Source organism: Megalobrama amblycephala, linkage group LG11 (genome assembly GCF_018812025.1).
Source record: "Megalobrama amblycephala isolate DHTTF-2021 linkage group LG11, ASM1881202v1, whole genome shotgun sequence".
Taxonomy (NCBI): domain Eukaryota; kingdom Metazoa; phylum Chordata; class Actinopteri; order Cypriniformes; family Xenocyprididae; genus Megalobrama; species Megalobrama amblycephala.
In genome coordinates this window covers 25,642,830-25,664,462 of record NC_063054.1, presented here as the reverse complement: position 1 = coordinate 25,664,462, position 21,633 = coordinate 25,642,830, and the positions used below count along the sequence as shown (strand labels likewise).

General features: G+C 36.7%; 2 protein-coding genes across 5 annotated transcripts in view; both read left to right on the top strand.

The window, feature by feature from the left end:
- LOC125278133 (dynein axonemal heavy chain 9-like) overlaps nt 1-8,967 on the top strand; it is a 102,865-nt gene extending 93,898 nt beyond the window's left edge. Inside the window, 6 exon segments of the mRNA XM_048206974.1 lie at nt 973-1,164; nt 2,599-2,769; nt 4,192-4,374; nt 5,025-5,270; nt 5,272-5,415; nt 8,585-8,967. Coding sequence (XP_048062931.1) covers nt 973-1,164; nt 2,599-2,769; nt 4,192-4,374; nt 5,025-5,270; nt 5,272-5,415; nt 8,585-8,812 — 1,164 coding nt within the window. The 3' untranslated portion in view covers nt 8,813-8,967.
- A 1,373-nt stretch (nt 8,968-10,340) lies between these two features.
- Nucleotides 10,341-21,633, top strand: ndufaf7 (NADH:ubiquinone oxidoreductase complex assembly factor 7). Of its 4 annotated transcripts, none has more exons than XM_048206969.1 (10): nt 10,341-10,512; nt 11,818-11,978; nt 12,727-12,807; nt 12,891-13,001; nt 16,111-16,321; nt 16,412-16,470; nt 16,594-16,707; nt 17,155-17,298; nt 20,398-20,571; nt 21,310-21,633. In XM_048206969.1, exons 1-10 carry the CDS (start codon nt 10,473-10,475, stop codon nt 21,511-21,513), a joined length of 1,299 nt encoding a protein of 432 aa, XP_048062926.1. In that variant the 5' UTR covers nt 10,341-10,472; the 3' UTR covers nt 21,514-21,633. The 4 variants fall into 4 exon arrangements, with proteins under 4 accessions (XP_048062926.1, XP_048062929.1, XP_048062927.1 ...); XM_048206972.1 differs by having other exon boundaries at nt 10,353-10,512; nt 12,727-12,802; XM_048206970.1 differs by lacking the exon at nt 10,341-10,512 and adding an exon at nt 12,355-12,435 and having other exon boundaries at nt 11,838-11,978.

Below are 21,633 nucleotides of genomic sequence, written 5' to 3'. Positions count from 1 at the left end.
GAAAACAGAACCTCAGACACTCTGCTTCTAGTTTTGTGTTTCACAGAAGGAAGAAAATCATTTGGAAAAACTCCAACCAGAATGTTTGAGGAATATCAATCCACTGCTCTATGCTCTTTAATTATGCACATTTTCTAACGAAAATGATGCTGCTGCAGCCACCATCACACTAAGGGTACATTTACATGACAAAGGAAAAACAGAAAAGTTTTATCTTTGTACAGATGAAAACATTTTCAAAACTATCCCCATTCAGATGGATCCGCAAAAATGACTAAAAACGCTGTATTATGCATGCCAGACAAGTAGTTGGCAATGTCACTTTGTAATGAAAGACTACGTGCCTGCGCATACGCATTCTTTTATAGAGCACTCGCGCCAGACGTGCATGCCTATCCACCTTATTTTTACAGTTTACTGGGACTTTGATATTCTTCTCGTTTATTTCCCTATAGCGGCTAATAAAAATGGTTACATTCACATTCACAGAAAACACCTTACTTCCACATTGAAAAATAAGGTGGATAAACTAAACACGTAATACGCATGTGCATGCCATCACCATTTTCACAGATTTCACAAGTTTGCATTTTCAGGCCACCAAAACACAGTTGTCATATAAATGAAAGGCCAAAACACATTAAAAGTTTTCTTTTTAGTTGAAAACAGTATCGTGTAAACAGCCCCTTAATCACACTACTCAGAGCTGTGAGGAACAGAGCGCTGCATAAAGACTGTATTGCGCAGGGACTGCAATACATGACGCTTAACACACAGCCAACACTCAGTGCAATGGAAAGCTGACAGCTGTAGAAAATGAATTAGTCTCATATACCTCAAATGCACTCTTGGGAGTAACATTGAAACTGAGAGTTAATGATTGGTTGTAGGTGCTGCGGTTTGGTGGTTCAGTCCCGCTGATCAGACGGTTGCATGCAGGTCATACTTTAAGCGCTCTGTCTCTTCGTCTAGGTGCCCTATGATGATTTGCGCTACCTCTTCGGGGAGATCATGTACGGCGGTCACATCACTGATGACTGGGACCGCAGGCTCTGCCGTACTTATCTGGAAGAGTACATCAAGCCAGAGATGATGGACGGAGAGCTGTACCTTGCGCACGGCTTCCGTCTGCCTGGAAACACAGACTACAATGGTTATCATCAGGTACAGAGAGAAATCACACCCTACATACGCTCAGTCCTACATATGCAAATCTTTGGGACATAAAGTGTGTCATATCTGTCATGATTATTATAAGGACAGCTGCAGATGGTTAGTGTCAGACTAGGGTCTGTGGAAAATATAAAAGAATAAAGAAGATTAAAAAATGTGTTTACAAAATGCATTTTTAGAGCTTAACATTTCAGACTCAAAACATTTTAATATGGTTTAAAACCCCTGAACTAGATATACTTGTAGGTGCCCTGGTTTCAAAACCTGACATGCTTTAATCATCTAGTCAGTGATCATCAGCTTTCGCTGTTTGATAATAACTCCTATTCTGTTCCAAAAAGCCATACGAGTTTGGAGCTACATGATGGTGAGTACCGTAAATGATGTCAGAATCACCTGATTAAAGGAGGATTATATGTGGAAAATGTGACTCGACTGGACTGATTTCGTCTGCGAATGCATGATTTCTACCACAGTATTTTAGAGTTTTTTCAAAGTTGCATCCAAAATCCACATGCCTCTTTTCATGGCACAGTTTGAATGGGCATGACACTTCTGTATGATTGTTTGTTGCTCTCTCCATTTTCTGCATGTGTCTACAGCCCAGTTTATTAACTAAGTTTTATTTCTGTCTGATACATTCAGATCTCTGGGACGCTGGGTCATGCATGGGTAATATTTTGGCACTCATAGCAGAGAACTACATACTAGATTTCATCAGTAGGGTGTTGTGTTTGTGTTTCTTGTAGTCAAGTCAAGTCAAGTCACCTTTATTTATATAGCGCTTTTTACAATGCAGATTGTATCAAAGCAGCTTTACATTGATAACTGGTACATAATTTTTGCTGCACAGCAGCTCTTCAAGAATAGTGTCAGTGCAGGCATGTGCTTGTTTGTAAGCAGTCAAGATGCCTGCAGTGATCCTGAGGCTCAGGCTCAGTCTCTGTCATCTGCAGTGCTTTTAAAGCATCATAGAAGACGAGAGGCACAGTGAATGTTTCGCTCTGTCTAATGACATTCAGGGAATATGATCACAGCAGAAGAGATCTGTCTGTCTTCCCAGCTAACAGGGAACGTTCTCAGAAATTTAGCACAAAAACATAATTTATACATCATTCATGGAGTGTTTTTACCTGAAATGTTTTAGTTGGACGTTTGTCTAATGTTTTTTTAATGTTACTTGTTTCAGAACGTTCCAAGAACATTCACATTCCCGTAATGTTTGAAGAAAGATAAAATGGAACATTCCCTTAACCAAGAAATAACATTTTTAAAACATTTAATAAACTGGATGTTTTGAACGTTCAGAGAACATACTTAAATTACGTTTTCATAACTTAATGGGAATGCTTTTAGAACGTATTTTTGTTAGCTGGATTATTTCCGTCCCACAGCTCATCACAGCTCTTTTTGGTTCTGTTTCAGTACATTGATGCTGCTCTTCCGGCTGAGTCTCCGTACCTGTACGGCCTTCACCCGAATGCTGAGATCGGCTTCCTAACGCAGACGTCAGAGAAGCTCTTCCGCACCGTGCTGGAGATGCAGCCCAGAGACGGAGGCTCCGGAGAGGGAATGGCCGGCTCGTGCGATGAGAAGGTTCTGGACTCACGGAAACACAAAATATATATACACTCACACCTAGTTCTTCAAGTTCTTCCCACATTATTTAGTCCCATTTGTAAAGAAGAGAAAAAATAGATACTTCAAAGTATTGCAATATAATAGCTCATGATACTGTATTGATGTTCTCACAGCAAAAATAATTAGGTTTAATTCAGGATAATTAGGGCATTTTCCCAGTCATGTCAATGGCAAAGTGTGTCTCAATTTACCTGAATTAAACCTATTCAGGGATATTTTTGTTGATGTCTTTACCAGCTGTTACCAGTATGATCTGAACTCAACGACGCGCACATCTCTGCTTAGTTTAGTGTATCAGTGTTACATTTAACCTCATTAAACTCTCAGGAAAGGGTGACAGCGATCATGTCCTCATGTCCTGAGACAGACACTGAAAGGCCCTTGTGTCTGGAGAGGTTAAAGTCGGCTCATTTCCCAGCAGTCGGCTGGTTTGGAGGCCTCTGACATTTAAACAATGAGAGATGGGAGCCGTGTAAGAGTGCTTGAATGCATTATGACAGCTGACCTTTTTAAGTTAAGAGATTGGGATTTGTAAGCAATGACTGCTTTGCATTAACTCCTCATTTATCTGACATAGACAAATAGATCTACTGAGAGGATTTAATTAAATGGCCCAATTTCACATCCAAATGCTCTGTCTGAAATCATTCACTTATTCCTTATGGACTTTATTCCAGCGAATTCAGACGCTGATGTGAATGGAAACAACTTAATCACATGCGTGTGCTTTCTTAGAGAAATAATGAAGTCTTTGTGCACATCCTACTTTGATAGCTTGATTGTCATGTTTAATATGTTTGTTCATTATTATTATCATTTTTATTATTATTATTAATTAAGTATTGAAACCCTCCCATCCAAACTCTTTCTATGCTCAGAGCATCTCCTCATTCGTCTGTAAAGCAGTGATAACGTCATCAAGTAACATTATTAGATGAACACATTGCCTGCAGCTGATTGAATATTTGAATCATCTTCCAAATGATAATTTCCTCTGTGTACAATGTTCTTGATTTACCAATAATTGTACCTCAGTAAATTAGTTAGTCAAGGAAGATAAAAGGGGAAAAAATACTAATTAACAGTCTGTATCATTTTGGCTTGTTATATTTTAATCAATGGATGACTAAATTATTAAAATTAAATTATTATATTGTTATTTTTATTATTTGCTTTTATCAATTTAACGTCTCTGTTCTGTTTTGGTAATGTCTGTGTTTGTGTATTCTATGTTTGTGGGTGAAAGTTCAAATAAAGTTAAATGGCAAAAAAAAAAAGTGAAAGGCTTTTGCCACAGGGAAAAAAATATTTATTTCTTGATATAGGAAGTGATTTCAGACAGTCTTGATTTCATCTGCCATGTGTTTGTGTGTCCAGGTGAAAGCTGTGCTTGATGAGATTCTGGAGAAGCTTCCGGAAGAGTTCAATATGGCGGAGATGATGGGGAAGGTGGAGGAAAGAACGCCGTATATTGTTGTGGCGTTTCAGGAGTGTGAGCGCATGAATGTCCTGACACAAGAGATCAAACGTTCTCTAAAAGAGCTCAATCTGGGCCTGAAGGTTAGACACACACACACACAGACACTCACTTACTCACACGCACACACATACAGACACACACAAACACACACTCTCTCACAAACACACCCTCACAAACAGACACACAGACACACACTCGCTCATTCACACATTCAAACACACTCAAACACCTGTAACTAAATCACTTGTTGTTATACGGAGATTCTTTTATCTGTTCCTCTGAAACCTTTTGTCTGCTGCTGTTGAGATTTCATCACCACATCAAATGCTGATCAGGTGGCCGAATGATTTTTATGCCATATTATTAAAATCTGATATGCAGTCAGTTATTGCTTTCTTTGCACACCTGCTAGAATGACACATCCAGTCTCTTTCTGGTGTTTGGTAACGGGAGAAAATAAATAAAGGAGAATCACATTTGAATTCTTGAAAATGAAAAAGTGAAAAATGTAACTCTTTAAAACTAAGCAGCAAAATAACCTCAAAAGCAACGTCTGTTTGTTTACATTAACACTGAAAATTTGCAATGATGCCTATTGAGTGATCAGTGATCAGAAACAACATCCGTAATTTCAGGACCTCAAGGAAAAGGGTGTCTTTTTAACATTTAAAACAATAGATGTTGTGACAGAATGATTTCAGCTGCACCGTTTCATGTGTTCCTCTCACAGGGTGAGCTCACGATGACCACTGACATGGAGAATTTACAGAATGCCATCTACCTGGACCAAGTGCCCGACTCTTGGACCAAGCGCGCCTATCCATCCATGTCTAGTCTGGCCATCTGGTTCATGGACCTCCTGAACCGGATCAGAGAGCTGGAGACCTGGACCTCTGACTTCAGCCTGCCCTCCGTGGTTTGGCTAGCTGGCTTCTTCAACCCTCAGTCCTTCCTCACGGCAATCATGCAATCCAATGGCCCGCCGTAACGAGTGGCCGCTGGACCGAATGAGCCTGCAGTGTGATGTGACCAAAAAGAGCCGCGAGGACTTCAGCGCTCCACCCAGAGAGGGCGCCTACATCCACGGGCTGTTCATGGAGGGTGCACGATGGGACACACAGGTACAACTCTTCTGTCTTTGGATTCATGACAGGACCAGGGTTATCCTTCACTTGTTAACTAATGAAGTGTCAGTTGTAGAATGAGAGAGCGATAAAGCTATCACCACCATTCTTGCCAGTGAAGATGTGCTTATAACCAGGATATTCAGTGACAGACCATCTGCAGCACATTCACAGCTCAAGCGCGGTCTGTTTCGTCTAGCAGAAAATATTTGTAAAAAGAGCAAACATGGAAAGCTTGACAGCAAAAACAGACACTTTAACAGTAATTGGTCTAAATTTTTCTTCATCCTACTTTCTCATAACAATCACTTCCTCTGTCCTTGTGCTTCACAAATGAATTTGTTTTGGGGTCAGTGAGTGAATTAGCTGTGTCGCCCCCTTAATATACAGCTGTGTCAAGTACAAATGTACAAGAAGAAACATTTGTAATATCAAAATTGCTTTTTTTAATGCAAAAAATACAACCTTTTTAAAGGTGGCCTAGGACGTTTTTTCATAAGTCTAAGGTGTCCCCTGAATGTGTCTGTGAAGTTTCAGCTCAAAATACCCCATAGATTTTTTTTATTAATTTTTTTTAACTGCCTATTTTGGGTCATAATTATAAATGCGCCGATTCAGGCTGCTTCCCCTTTAAATCGTCGCACTCCCCGCCCCCGAGCTCTCGACTCTATTATACATTGCATAAACAAAGTTCACACAGCTAATATAACCCTCAAAATGGATCTTTACAAAGTGTTCGTCTGCATGCTGCATGCATGCATCGGATCATGTAAGTATAGTATATATTTGGATGGTTACATTTGATTCTGAATGAGTTTGAGGCTGTGCTCCATGGCTAACGGGCTAAAGCTAACATTACACACTGTTGGAGAGATTTATAAAGAATGAAAATGGGTTTATGCATTATACAGACTGCAAGTGTTTAAAAATGAAAATAGCAACAGCTCTTGTCTCCGTGAGTAATACAGTAATAAACGATGGTAACTTTAACCACATTTCACAGTACATTAGCAACATGCTAACGAAACATTTAGAAAGACAATTTACAAATGTCACTAAAAATATCATGCTATCATGGATCATGTCAGTTATTATTGCTCCATCTGCCATTTTTCGCTATTGTCCTTGCTTGCTTACCTAGTCTGATGATTCTGCTGTGCACATCCAGACGTCCTGCTGCCCTTGTGTAATGCCTTGACTAAATTATTATGAAAAATTAAAAGGGAGGGTAACACGTTATTTTGATGGTCCCTTTTGAACATTCTGTTGACTTTAAGTAACTTTGCAACTACATTTGCAACTAACGCTCATTAGAGTATTAGTAGACTGTCCACTTAATATCTGCTAACTCTGCTAACAGACATTCTACTAACTATAAGTAACTTTTCAAGTACATGTCAACTTATTCTAACACTAACCCTACCAGTCTACTCTAATGAGAGTTAGTAGACATGTAGGTGCAGCGTTAAAGTCAACAGAATGTGTTAAAGGGACCATCAAAATAAAGTGAAAACCAAAGGGAGTTTGAGCAGTTTGATGAAGCCAGTCTAATGCACAGCAGGTGGTTACTGCTCTTTTCAAATTCACATGACGATGGACATTCAGCAGCCTCTGCCTTTTAAGCACCTTAGATGTGCGTCAACATGTAGCACATCACCTGAGAGTCTCCAGCTGAGACTTTAATTAGCATTTGGTTAATTTACCAATTGATTTAGTTAAATGAGTTGATCCAGTCACTACATTTTAACACTCCCACACACAGGTCAAACACACAAACACTCTGACCCGCAACGCAAAGAACGTCTGTTTGCGCCATTAGTGCTCTAATGAATCTAAAGGCATCCGGCTTTCTGGGAATCTCCCTAAAAAACAGTTTTAATTACACACAGGAAGATTGTAAGCAGTTTTCCACCGCACATCTTATCCAAGTGTGAAAGCACAAATGAGCAGACGCTCACCCAGAGATGGAGGAAAAAAACCCATATTTATATGAATGAGATTCTCCACCTACTGAGAGGACATCAAAGACAGAGGCATATATGTGATGACCCATACCCTTATGAAAAAGAAGTTTATTCAAGTGTGCTATTAGTATGCTTCTTTTAAACAAAAATAAGAAAGTATACTTTCAGTCTACTTTTTATATACTTCTCAGAAATATACCTTATGTACTTCTCAGAAATAAACTTAAAATTGCACTTAAGTATACTTGACTTATACTGACAGAAAAGTCTATTTGTATATTTGGTCTATACTGTACTTAAAGGATTAGTTCACTTTCAAATGAAAATTAGCCCAAGATTTACTCACCCTCAAGCCATCCTAGGTGTATATGAATTTCTTCTTTCTGATAAACACTCTTGGAGATTTTAATAAATATCCTGATGCATCTGAGCTTTATAATGGGAGTGAATGGGAGATTCACTCAAGAGTATGAGCTGAAGAAAGTGCTTCCATCCACATCCATCCATCATAAACGTGTACTCCACACAGCTCTGGGGGGTTAATAAAGGCCTTCTGAAGCAAAGCAGTACTGAAATAGTACACATTGATACTGGTATACTTACTACATAAAATATACTTACAAATACACTTGGACATTACTTAAGTATACTTAATAAAATTAACTTGAAGTACTTCTTTTTCGTAAGGGTAGTTATGATATGGTTTTCTAAAGCCAAGATATTCTCTTAGCTGATGAGTTAGTGTAATCTGCTTAAAGAGTTGAGCATGAAGACGTGAGTATGATGTTTTCAGGCCCTGAAACTAAAGAAATTCACCCCATTATCCCAACAGTGTTGTATTGATGAATTGTCTAAACTAATACAGCTAGTGAAGTGGAGGTGTGCGAGGATAGCTTTAGTGTTTCAGTGACTGTATTTATTCAGAGAGTCGTAAAATGATCACTATTTAAAAACACAATAAACCTTTGCTGTAGCCGCAAGTCAATTAGAGTGTTCATTTGAGGAGAAATCATAAACTGCGTCCTTTATGGATGCTGCTCTGTCAACATTATTTGCATTCGTCCCTCTAATACTTTGCAATCTTTGGTCTGTCATCTGTGGAGCAGAAGAGAGTTAATTAACCAATTTTCTCGATTTCAATTTACTGAGTTCTCCTTGTTTAGGGAGACCTTGGTGAATAATGAATAATGTGTGTCTTGCAGGCTGGAATTATAGTGGACGCCCGTCTGAAGGAGCTCATGCCCATGATGCCAGTGATTTTCATAAAAGCAATTCCTGTGGACAAACAGGACGCACGAAGTCTGTACCAGTGTCCCGTGTATAAGACCAGACAGCGCGGACACACATACATCTGGACATTCAACCTAAAGACGAAAGACAGTCCATCCAAATGGACCTTAGCTGGAGTTGCACTACTGCTTCAGATATAACCACTAGCTGCTGCTGATTATTTTTTATTTATATAATATTATTTTAGTTTTTATATATAAGTATTAAATAGTATTTTCTTCATTTGTTGTGAAGATGTTTCATTAGTTTCATTTAAAAATTTCATTAAAGTTTCATTAAAAGCACTTTGACCAAATTTTGCTGTTTCTTATTTGTTCATTTGTGTTTTACTGAATCTGCTGTAGTTGTTCTACAAATCTGTTATATCACATTCAAACCTCTCACCCCGAGAAACTGAGGTGTCAGCCACTTATATCTAAAATCTGAAGAAAGCATGCTGTGAAAATATTAAATACAATTTGTGTTAAATTCCATTTTATTTATCTTATCTTCTCGAATAAACAGCAGCGGTTTTGATGAGCCACTATTAATAGTATAATAGGTTTTTGGTAAATTTATATCTAAAATACTAAATAATAATAATTATTAAAATAATAGTTAAAAATACTGTGGTGGGTGGACATCCGTTCCTGTAGGGGGGGTAGTCAAAAATTGTCATTTTAAATTTAAATGGATAAATCTGGTGCATTCTGAGAGCAAAATTTCTGTGAAGAAATTTGTTCTCTTGTATTTTGTGCTCTAAAAGTAATTTATTTAGTATAAATCGCTTGTGAAAATGAAAATATTAAATACAATAGCAAAAATAAATGTTAAAAATATTTGTTAAATTCCTTTGATTTGTTAAACAATCCAGAATGCACTAAACACCACTTCATTTAGAGACAAAATAACAATAGAAATATATTTATCAATAAATACATATCTAGGTTCTATATAATTCAGCAGCATATTAGCCTATTCTTGAAAAAAAAAAAAACAACCTTTGTAATTTTATAAATCCAAATTTTAAAAATTTTTATATTCTTATATGAAAAACTTTTAAAAGGCGTAAAGATTTTTAATGGGGCAACAAGATATGATAGATACGACAGAACAAAGTAGGTTATTAATAATATTTTTGCAAAATCATGATATGAAACGCTTCAAAACAGCAGCAAAAAACCGCTAGACATATTGTTTTGAACTGCTTTTTACAATGTTTACTATTACTACTATTAATAGTATAATAGGTTTTTGGTAAATTGTATTAAAACCAGACCAAAAATCCTAATAATCCAACTAAATAATAATAATTATTAATGTAATAATATAGGGAACCCACAATATATATATATATATATATATATATATATATATATATATATATATATATATATATATATATATATATATATTTTTTTTTTTTTTTTTTTTTTGAGGCTTTCTTCTTCATTTTGATATCAGGAGAGTTGTATAAGTTTTTTACTTTTAATAAACAGCAGGAAATAAAAGCAGCGACTTTTCCTTTTCTTTTTCCTTTTGTATTTTGTTGTTATTTGTTATTACTTGTGCACTGTTTTGAGCATCAGTAAATAAAATAAGATCTCCCTGTGGATACGCAGGGAGAGATGAACGGTACTATTAGTAAGCTGCCAGGAGATGGCAGTAATGCACTGATAAGTGCGATCTGCCAAGAATCAGAAGAAGACGATTCCGAATGAAGGATATGTGATAGAGCAGTGTGTGGAGCACAAAGATGTTCACCTTCGTCATAAATGTTTATAATTTCGGGGCATGAAATAAGTTGTTAATGAGAGCAGCATGAGGACTGTGCTGAGGCTGAAGCGGCTAATGCCAGAAGGTGAGATGAGTTTATTTTGCTGAGAGTGTGATACACTATATTGGTAATTAAATACTAACGTGTTGAACACCTAAACAAATTCATTCTGCTGTGATAAATGTTTCCGACAGTAGTGTGCTGCATTCTTGTTGTTTGATCTCATTTAGTTACGTGCTCAGCTCTACGAGTGTCACTCAAAATAAAACTTGAGGTCTGATCAAATAACTATTAAATACTACTGCACATACTCTACTGCGTACATTTCGCATGTAATATTGTATGCTATTCCGAAACAGGGCTATATATGTTTGTCAAAGCGTGCAGTTGTAAGCTACATCAAGTGTCCAAGTGCATTATTTCCTTTTAAAATAATTTGATAAATTCATGACATGTATCACTTTATTCTCTAAAGCCTATGAATTCATTTTCAGTACATACAAATAATAAATATTATTTGTGTTGGTATCTTAAACCCTAAAAATGTAAGGTGGCCCAACATTCCGCACAAATTAACTGACTAGGAAAACTATTTAAAATGTTAATTTAATAATAAAAATCAAAATTAAATACTATGGAATAAGTTAATGTTTGAAACCTTTCATATAAACACGTTGTATAAATATCAGTAGTTTTAAAGCTGTTGAGATAATTGAAAAACTTCGAGAATTTGTGTATTCTCAAATGTCAGGGTGGCACAACGGCAGACATGGGTCTTTTATTATGAAGTGAAAAGGAAGGCGAAGTCATTTGATTTATTCTGTTTTTGATCAGTTTACTGCTTTTACTTCAGTAGAGACTGTTGCCTAAACACTTGTATTTGGTATTTTATTTTTATATGTCTTTGAAATGAAAAAATAGTAATAATTAAAAAAAATCCAATATTCATCATATTCCCTGTCATTATTAATGTTGTCAGGGACTTCATGCCAAACAATTCCCTTCAGTCGTGATTGTATTCACAATACAGCACGGGCTCTCATACCTTTTTGCTTGCATATATGTTAAGATATACACATACAGTACATACAAAGGTTTGGAATAATTTAGATATTTGAAAGAATTCTCTTATGCTCACCAAGGCTGCATTTATTTGATAAAAAATTACAGTAAAACAGTAATATTGTGAAATTTTATTAAAGCTTTTAAAAGTTTTCTTTTTGTTTTTTTAAATATAATTTAAAATATCATGTATTGCAAAGATGTGCTTATTTTATTAATTTCTTTTGTTCTCTTTAGTCCAGGGATTAATCTCTTTGTAGAGAGAGATGACAAAGTCACAACAACTAAGAAAACTGCATAGTAATGATACAGTGCTGTCTGTTGTAGTGATGTGGACCGTATGGGGAAACAGATCCTGCTCAAACTCTTCCATCCGGAGACTGGAGTCAAACACATCCATCCTTAAACATCTTATTTCCAAAATCACTGCCACAGGCCCAATTTCAGTAGCCGAGTATATGAGGGAGGCACTCACTAATCCAGTGTCGGTATGTATCATATCACTTTCACTTTTGATACTGTATTCTATGAAATTCTTAAACTTTTTGTATCATTACAATTAGGGCTGGGTAATCAAAGTGCTTATTTGAATTATCAAATTAGGGGTACACAATACCACTTTTTCATAAATGATTGAATATCCTTAGTATGTTCAAAAGTCAAAGTCAGAGTTTTGTGACCTTAAAGAACATGATGGATTGTAGTGTGATAGAAGGTCAGTTAAATACAAAGGAGCTTGAAGCAGAATTTTATTATTGATACAGAACATAATAGGTAGCCATTGTAGAGATGATAATATTGGGGTGATATCAAGTTTTCTCCAGCAGCTGCTTTTTGGACTAACTGTTGTTTTTGAATATGCAGGACAGCTACCTAGTAATGCATTACAATAATCCAGTCTTGAGGTCATGAATGCCTGAATTAGTATTTCTGCATCTGAAACAGGTAACATGTTCTGTAACTTAGCAATGTTTCTAAGGTAGTAGAATGCTGTTTTTGTAACATGGGAAGTATGATTTTCAAACGATAAATTGCTGTCTAATGTAACACCCAGATCTTTAACTGTAGAGGATGAAGTAACGGAACATCCTTCTAAATGTAGGATGCTTTCCAAGAGCTTATGTGTATAGGATTTTGGTCCTATTTATCTCTATTATCAGAATTTAATAGAAGAAAATTACTGTCTAGTCTTCAATGTTTTTAACACACTATGTTAAAAATCATTCTGATTTTTAGGGATATTACGTGAAAAATGACATGCTTGGAGCAGGAGGTGATTTTATTACGTCACCAGAAATCAGTCAGATTTTCGGTGAGGTAAGCATTGTTTAGAATGAAATGTCCACTGAGTCTTAAAACCATATACATTTATAAAAAAAACTATGGTCTTTCTTTCACAGCTGTTGGGTGTCTGGTGTGTCAGTGAGTGGATGGCAGCGGGGAAATCCAGTGTGTTCCAGTTAGTGGAGCTCGGACCAGGTAGAGGTTCATTAGCCAGTGACATCCTGAGGGTAAATACTCCAATGGCTATTGTCTGGTAGGGGAAGGCATCATAAAATGCAATAATATTGGCACTTTTGGCAAATGTGAGCAAAACAGTATGTGTAAAAAATTACCTCTTGGTTTTTCCATTGTTTCCACAATGATTGCTTCTTCTATAATGCTTGATGTTGAAGAACACGTAGCAAAAAATAAATATGAAATATTGACATTTAGAAGATTTTTGTGGACATTGTCTTCAAGAATTAAAGTTCTCTGTTGTTAAAGGTGATAAAGAGGATCTTTTCGTCGACTGAGAAACCAAAGACTGTTACTGAGTTTTTGAAATGAGCACATGCGTAAGAACAACCCCCACCTCCTTTCGAGGGAACGCCTCCCAAAACTCGTGCACGAGTACTGGAAAACGAGTGTTTACCACCGGCATTCGCTGTATCGTGTTAGTGGATTCATTATGTCAGACTCACCGCAGGTAACTCATAATCTGCAGTTGTTACTCCTGTCTTCGGACAAAAACATTGCATTCGGCGCCTGTGGAGTGTGGAAAGTTACTGGAGCGCGCAGCCGCGCTCGTCTCTCACAAGGAACTTCATGGCAGTGATTGACAAGCCAGAGGGCCAATCCGCGCACGTCTCTCACAAGGAACGTCACGGAAGTGATTGACAAGCCAGAGGGCCGATCATCGCGTAAACGATTGGCTGATGTTTTTAAGGCCCTACCTCGTGCACAGATGATGTATATTAATATTATTACTTTCAGTGCACCTAATAAATAGTCTTTTATCAGTTAGTAAAGACAGTTTCAAGTAATATTGCAAAAATGTATAAAACAAAACATCCTCTTTAGCACCTTTAACTGTCATTAAAAGGAATGCAGTTGTAATGCAAGGATAGTAGCCTATGCACAAAACATAATTACTGCACAAATACACACTATAAAAAAATTGCTAGGAATTTACAGAATTATTAAAGAGTATTATTTTACAATAAATTACTGTAGTCAAAAATTTATAGTGAAATGAATTAGGGCTGGACAATTAATCGAAAACTAATCGAAACCGAAATTCAGAACCTCTAACCGACGTAATTTTCCCATGTCGGTTATTTCGGTTTTTTAATCCTGTTAATACTTCCCCCTTAAAAACATAACTGCGTGTGTAGCCACGTGACTCCGCCCAGTCCAGTCAGTGGCATAAAAGACTTCGGTAAAGTTAGTTTTATATTCGCACATTCAGACTTCTGATGAATTCAGACTTTCCAATAAATGTGCAATAAATTAATGTTTGCGAATTTTAAGCAGCGACATGATATTGACAACCAACGATTGTCAACTTACAACATTTTTCACAGTCGATCAAAATAGGCAAGTATTGTTTTAATGGCATATTTACTTGTGAATGTCCACTGAATGTCCAATGTGGTGTGATTAACAAGGCTATTGAATACGGATGTCCGAATGTGCGAATATAAAACCAACTTTACCCAAGTGCATAAAAGCAAAACACGGAGGTGAACGCTGGTTCAACACATAGTGATGGCGCGCGAGCGGTGAGCCTTGCGTCTTGACTAAACTTTGTCAGTTGTATTTGTTTTATGGTTTGGACATTCAAGCGATTAGACGATCGGATGTGTATTATTATATCGAGCTACCGCGCTCGCATAGATATATACATCTTTGCCGCGCTCGCGCAGCTGCATGTGGCACGAACACTCATACAAACAGCTGCGCAAAACGTGAAGATCGCGCGCACACAGAGGAACGCAGAAACTTGTTGTCAGCGCTGTCCTGTGATTTATCACTAAAATAGCTTAGAAACTTAAAAGTTATAGCAGCTATTTTTTCTGCTTTTGAAGGAACTATTTACAACCCACAGCTTCACAATTAATAGAGAGACGGTATGACTAATTCACACACGCAATCACTACTGGTACTGTGCTAATTTATCTTTATCTAATTTACAACGAGCAGAAACCTGTAAGAAATGTTACAAACCATAGATAAAATAACTGCTGATAGTGAGCTATGATGTCAGATCACTCTTTCAACAGGAAAAAAAATATCCCACCTTAATAGTCAATCATAGGCTATTTACAGTACAAACCTTGTCAGTGAACTATGAGGGCAAAAAAAAAAAATAAAATAAATAAATAAAAAATCAGAAATAAAACAATCGTTCATTAATCGTAATCGAGGTAAAATGTTCAATTAATCGAGGTTTTGATTTTAGGCCATAATCGTCCAGCCCTAAAATGAATGCATGCTGGGTCATTTTCTTATAAATTACTGTTAATCAACAGCAAAATGATACTTGCATCACAGTAATGTACTGCTCTTGTTTTACTGTGAATTCACATTATAAAGTTGTCTTTAACCATGTCACTGTAAGAAATTATATTGTTTACCACTGTAATTGTTTTGAAGTCACCATAATGGTGATCAGTATCCCATTTGCTTTGGATCTTGGACCTTGTATATTCATATTCAAATTTCTGATCTAGCCAGTCAGAAGGGTGACAACTGAAACATTTGTTAAAACAAGCTAGAATATAAAATAAGCTGATCTTAGGTCAGCTGATCTCTGCCAATTAGCTGATCTTAAGTCAGTCAAACTATTCTTAGCACGAATATAATGATTTAGTTTTAATGTTATTTTAGCATGAAGATTTACTTATATCTTATTTCAAATTCATAACTGTTTGTGGATTGATCTTTCACAATAGTGACATCATCTTGCAACACATTACTTTTTTTCTTATAAGCATCACCTATGCACAGACATCAATACTACAAAATAATGAAAAACCAAGTGAAACCAAGTTTTTTTTTTTTTTTTTTTCTTTTTTTTTTACCAGTACAATTGTAAAAACTTGACTGAAATTTGCAGTAAAGTACTGTAGATTTTACAATAAATTTCTGAGGGTGCAGTTAAGTTATACCAAGTAATACCAAGAGAAGTAATATTGTGAAATTACTGTGAAAGTAATGCAATTATTAACCTGGAATATACTGTAATTTCACATTAAAAATTTTAACTGTGCACTTTAGAGTACCAAAGGAATGCTTTAGGTGCTTACAACTGTGGGGATGCTTCAAATGAGCAAGTGTCGTGTTCATATGTTCCAGGTTTTCAGTCAGTTAAAAGCTGTCCTGGGAGAGACAGAAATCTCTGTTCATCTTGTGGAGGTCAGCCCAAAGTTAAGCCAACTTCAGGCCAAATGTCTAACTGGAAATCAGACTTGGACATGTAATGATGATCAGCCTGTTTACCGCAGTGGGACCACATGTACTGGCCTGCCTATATACTGGTACCACAGGATAGAGGATGTCCCGAGGGGTATGAACGCATCAAACTGAAAAAAACTCTCTCCTTGATAAGGTAATGGTGCTTTCTTGTTGTAATCAAAGTCTGTTTTCCTTTTGCCAGGTTTTAGTGTCTTCCTTGCCCATGAGTTTTTTGATGCATTACCCATTCACAAGTTTCAGGTACACCAGATTGTAAAATTAAGTATTCACGTGAAATATTAAAAATCTTAGCATAAGTTAATTTTAAATAATAATTTTCAAACTTAAACATTAGCATTACATAAAAGGATTTTTGTCTTTTAGAGAACAGAGAAAGGCTGGCGGGAGGTGATGGTTGATATTGATCCTGAAAGTCCAGAAAAACTGAGATTTGTGGTTTCTCAAAGTCCTACACTGGCCTCCAGCATGCTTATACAAGTGAGTTCTTCCTCCTTTGCTGAGAACATTTGTCATGTGGCCAATCAGTCAGCAGATGAGAAGAAATGCAAGTCCATTTTACAATTTTAATTCTAGAGTTCATTTAAAAACAACATCAATTAACCAAAATGCTTTCCAAGATAGTCAGGATAAAAAGAAGGATAAAATATGTAATAAATAAATAGCAAATATGTACATTCACACAAAACTTCAACAACAATTTCTTAATGACACCCATGGAGTGGTGTCATTAAGAAAAAACATCCAACATTAAATATCCTCAGAGCGATGACCCCGTAGATCATCATGCCTATGTTTCTAAAATAGATAAATAACATCAGATCATTTGAGCTTTTGAAAAAATAAATGTTATTTGAAAAGATTTTTCTGTTTCATCCTCTTGTACATTCTTGTTTGTTAGTGAACTCTGTCAATTATTATTTTTAGAAAGATGAAAACAGGCAGCATGTGGAAGTGTGTCCAGAAGGTGGAGTCATTGTTCAGAAACTGGCCAATCGGATTGCTGATGACGGAGGCGCAGCATTGATTGTAGACTATGGGCATAATGGAACAAAAACTGATACTTTCAGAGTAAGTGCCATGATTGTCATCTCTCTCATGCTTTCTCTGATTTTGTTTATTGGGTGTAATATAATAGGTTAAAGGTGCTAAAGAGGATGTTTTGTTTTATACATTTTTGCAATATTACTTGAAACTGTCTTTACTAACTGATAAAAGTCTATTTATTAGGTGCACTGAAAGGAATAATATTAATATACATCATCTGTGCACGAGGTAGGGCCTTAAAAACATCAGCCAATCGTTTACGCGATCATCGCGTAAACGATTGGCTCTCTGGCTTGTCAATCACTTCCGTGACATTCCTTGTGAGAGATGTGCGCGGATTGGCCCTCTGGCTTGTCAATCACTGCCGTGACGTTCCTTGTGAGAGACGAGCGCGGCTGCGCGCTCCAGGAACTTTCCACACTCCACAGGCACCGCATGCGATGTTTTTGTCCGGAGACAGGAGTAACAACTGCAGATTATGAGTTACCTGCGGTGAGTCCGACATAATGAATCCACTAACACGATACAGCGAATGCCGGTGGTAAACACTCGTGTTCCAGTACTCGTGCACGAGTTTTGGGAGGCGTTCCCTCGAAAGGAGGGGGGGTTGTTCTTACGCATGCGCTCATTTCAAAAACTCATTAACAGTCTTTGGTTTCTCAGTCGACGAAAAGATCCTCTTTATCACCTTTAACATGCCTTAACGTTCAAAAAACACATAACATAATTATTGCAGCACCTCTATTCCCAGTCTGTCTGAAATAATCTGAGTTCCGGTTTCTACAAAGCCCCTCTTTCTGAAAAAGCCCAGAGTGCTCAGGCAGCTGACTTCGTGTGTTGTGATTGGCCAAACACCTTAAGCGTGTGTCGAAAATGTAATGCCCCTTACCATAATTGCGAGTTTCAGCATCCAAGGCTTTTAAAGCATTTAAAAATAAAAAACGATTAATAATGTCATCTATTTTATCATCTGAATTAAAGCCTGAGTCACATTCTGAATATGTGGATGATCAAGCAAATCAATTGGAACCGACTTGTGTATAGCCGGCATTGTGCTCTCCCAGGTTCGGGAAGCTGTCCTCCAAAAAATGCACTGTAAACAAGTAAACTTTTGGGTTGTACTGTTTAGAAACAGCGCTATAAATAAATCTTAACCAATGATTCCTAATTTCATCTGTTTTCGGAAGGCTTTAGCTTTCGCATCCAAACCCACAGCGTCTTCATGACATTGCAACAACACTATAAGTCACAGAAGCCTTGTCTTATCTCTTTGTGTATGCCTTTGAGCGGGATTATGCTACTATTTCACATTGTGACGGTAATTTCTGGACTTTGATCGAGGCATTTTAGGTTGGTTCTTGTTAAAATAAATCCCTTTGTGGGAGACTTTGTAACTTTGCATATTGTGCACAAACAGATACATTATTCATTAAAGGAAAAGGAAAATATTAAGCATCATTTGACCCCTTTAAAGCTGCACTATGGAAGATTTTTCTTTGTAAAAATACCTAAATTCTTATCGATCCATTAAGTGCAAAAAATAATCTCATTCTGATTCACTACAATAAGCCTATGCTACTCATTTAAATTTTGAGCTGTAAGTAGGATTTCACTTCACTTTGTCAAATTCCTTTACAAAATCAATCCTGGAATTGGTGTAAAACGTTGTTTCCATTTTGAAAATCACTGTGATCATATTACCTACACACGTTGTCGAATAGGGCACTCCAGATTAACACATAGTTTCTGTTAACGGGTTAAGGTTCTCCTTTATGCCCCTTGTGCCAGAATCCATTATCACTAAAGCATGTTTTGATGGACTGTGATAGATTGAACTCTGTTCGAATTCTTTATTTTTCAGTTGACTCTTATTATAAAGGAAGACCAGATCTATTTTTAGAAATTTTATCTGAGATGAAATGGTGATATTTATCTCACCATGAATATAGCCAGGGTAACTGGCATGGCATTAAACTATAAACAAACAAACACGTGAAATTCCAGGCTTATATCAGCTGTTTTTGTATGTTTGTCATGTCCGTTGTAAGAAATTAGTGTCCTGCCCTAAAATGTGATTCAACTTCATCTGATTTCATTATACTTGTATCAACCCATTGATCTTGATTTATCAATAACACTTTACAATAAGGTTCACTAGTTAAAGTTAGTTAACTACATTAGTTAACATGAACTAATAATGAACTGCACTTATACAGCATTTATTAACCTTTGTTAATGCTAATTTCAACATTTACTAGTACATTATTAAAATTTTGTTAACATTAGTTAATGCACTGTGAACTAACATGAACAAACTATGAACAACTGTATTTTCACTAATGTTAATGAAGATTAGCAACAAATGTATTGCTCATGGTTAGTTCATTTTAGTTAATATATGAACTAATGTTTAACTAATGAACCTTATTGTAAAGTGTTACCGATTTATCAGAGAAGATCTAAGTAAACACTTTAATTGTTTCTGCACCAATTCTGCAAATTGTTATCAACTGTACAATGGGAGCAGGTTTGGGACACTGACATCTCAATGGGGCTTCATTAACATACAGATCATGGGGAAGTAAATTGTAACTGTATAAAAGTTTAGGATGTTCAATGTTCATCCTGACTCCATTGAAACCAAGGTGCTTCATGCACTTGTAACTGCTATGCTGCAAGTTCTTCCTCTTTCAATCTTTAGTGTCCCCATCATTTTTTCTTACACCATAGACACAGAAGAACTACTATATTACGTGTCCTGTGGAGGAGTGCTTGTTGTTGTTGCTTAGAATTTGAACTAGACAGCTAGGTTAACATGCACAATATAAAACCACAACCCTCTGGGAATCGTCCGTTGTCAAAACAAAAAATTTGGAATGAGACAAGGAAATGACATGAGGGTTCATTTTTTTTGCCTTTCCCTCGCCAATTCTCAAAGTGTCTCATTTACTTGGATATACATTATTGTTTACATTTAGCAAGTGCCTACTATTAGCAGAATCTGTGCAGTGGGTTTAAATGGAGCAGCCCAAGTCATAGTTCACTTGTAACCTGCATGGAACTAATTTATTATTTACATTTTTTCCTGTGTGAATTTGTTGTTAAAGTTTATTTTTGTGGCAGGGCTTTAAAGGCCATCAACTCCACAATGTCTTGGAGGCACCTGGCATGGCAGACTTGACAGCAGATGTGGACTTCAGTTACCTGAGGAAAATTACAGGAAATCAGGTGACCTGCTTGGGACCCATCACACAAAGATCCTTCCTGAAGAACATGGGCATTGACTCCCGCCTGCAGGTGAGAATGACAGTAGTTATGGCTGTGTACTTCTTCCAAAAGCATCCAAACTGTACCATGTTTTCTACAAAACATTCAACATTAATCATAAAAAGAACCAAATCAGCATATCAGAATGATTTCTGAAAGACCAATAACATTGAAGACTGGAGTAAAAGATGCTGAAAAAGCTGCTTTTCTATCACAGGAATAAATTACATATTAAATTATAATAAAATAGAAAAGTTCATTTTAATTGTAATAATATTCCACAGTATTACAGTTTTTATTTTTGACCATATAAATGCAGCCTTTGTGAGCACAAGAGACTACCGAGCCCAAACTTTTATTTTGTAAAAATTAATAAAGTTTTCCATTAGGGTTAGTTTTGATAAATATCTGTGTATAAAACCAATGGTGTAGTGCAGTGGTTCCCAACCACATTCCTGGAGGTCCTCCAACACTGTATGTTTTCCATGTCTCCTTAATCAAACACACCTGATTCAGATCATCAGCTCATTAGTAGAGACTCCAAGACCTGAAATGGGTGTGTCAGATAAAGGAGAGATACAAAATATGCAGTGTTGAGGGGCCTCCTGGAACGTGGTTGGGAACCACTGGTGTAGTGTATGTGTTTTAATAACTGACCCAAAACAAATTTCCCTAAAATTTCACTGTGTACTTAGTCTTTAGCCATATTTTTTGGCAAAGTTTTGTTGTTTTAACTCATGACCTTTGTTTTGTTATGTTCTGTTTTAGGCCCTCCTGAAGAGCTGTCATGACCCCTCCACCAGAGCACAGCTCATCAACAGCTATGACATGCTAATCAGCCCTGAGAAAATGGGACACAGGTTTCAGTTCTTCTCTATGCTCAGTCGAGGTCGGTTGGCTCAAAGGAAAGGGATGCAGAAGGACACAGCGCCGTTGCCCGTGGCGGGCTTTGCTGAGCTGAACATGCAATGAAAAGACTGTAAATGGACATGTTCTGAAAAACTAGACAACTAGATGTAATCTTGTGCTACAGACATGCATTAGACTGTACTGATTGTTCAGTTGAGTTGAAATAAATACTTTATTGTTTAA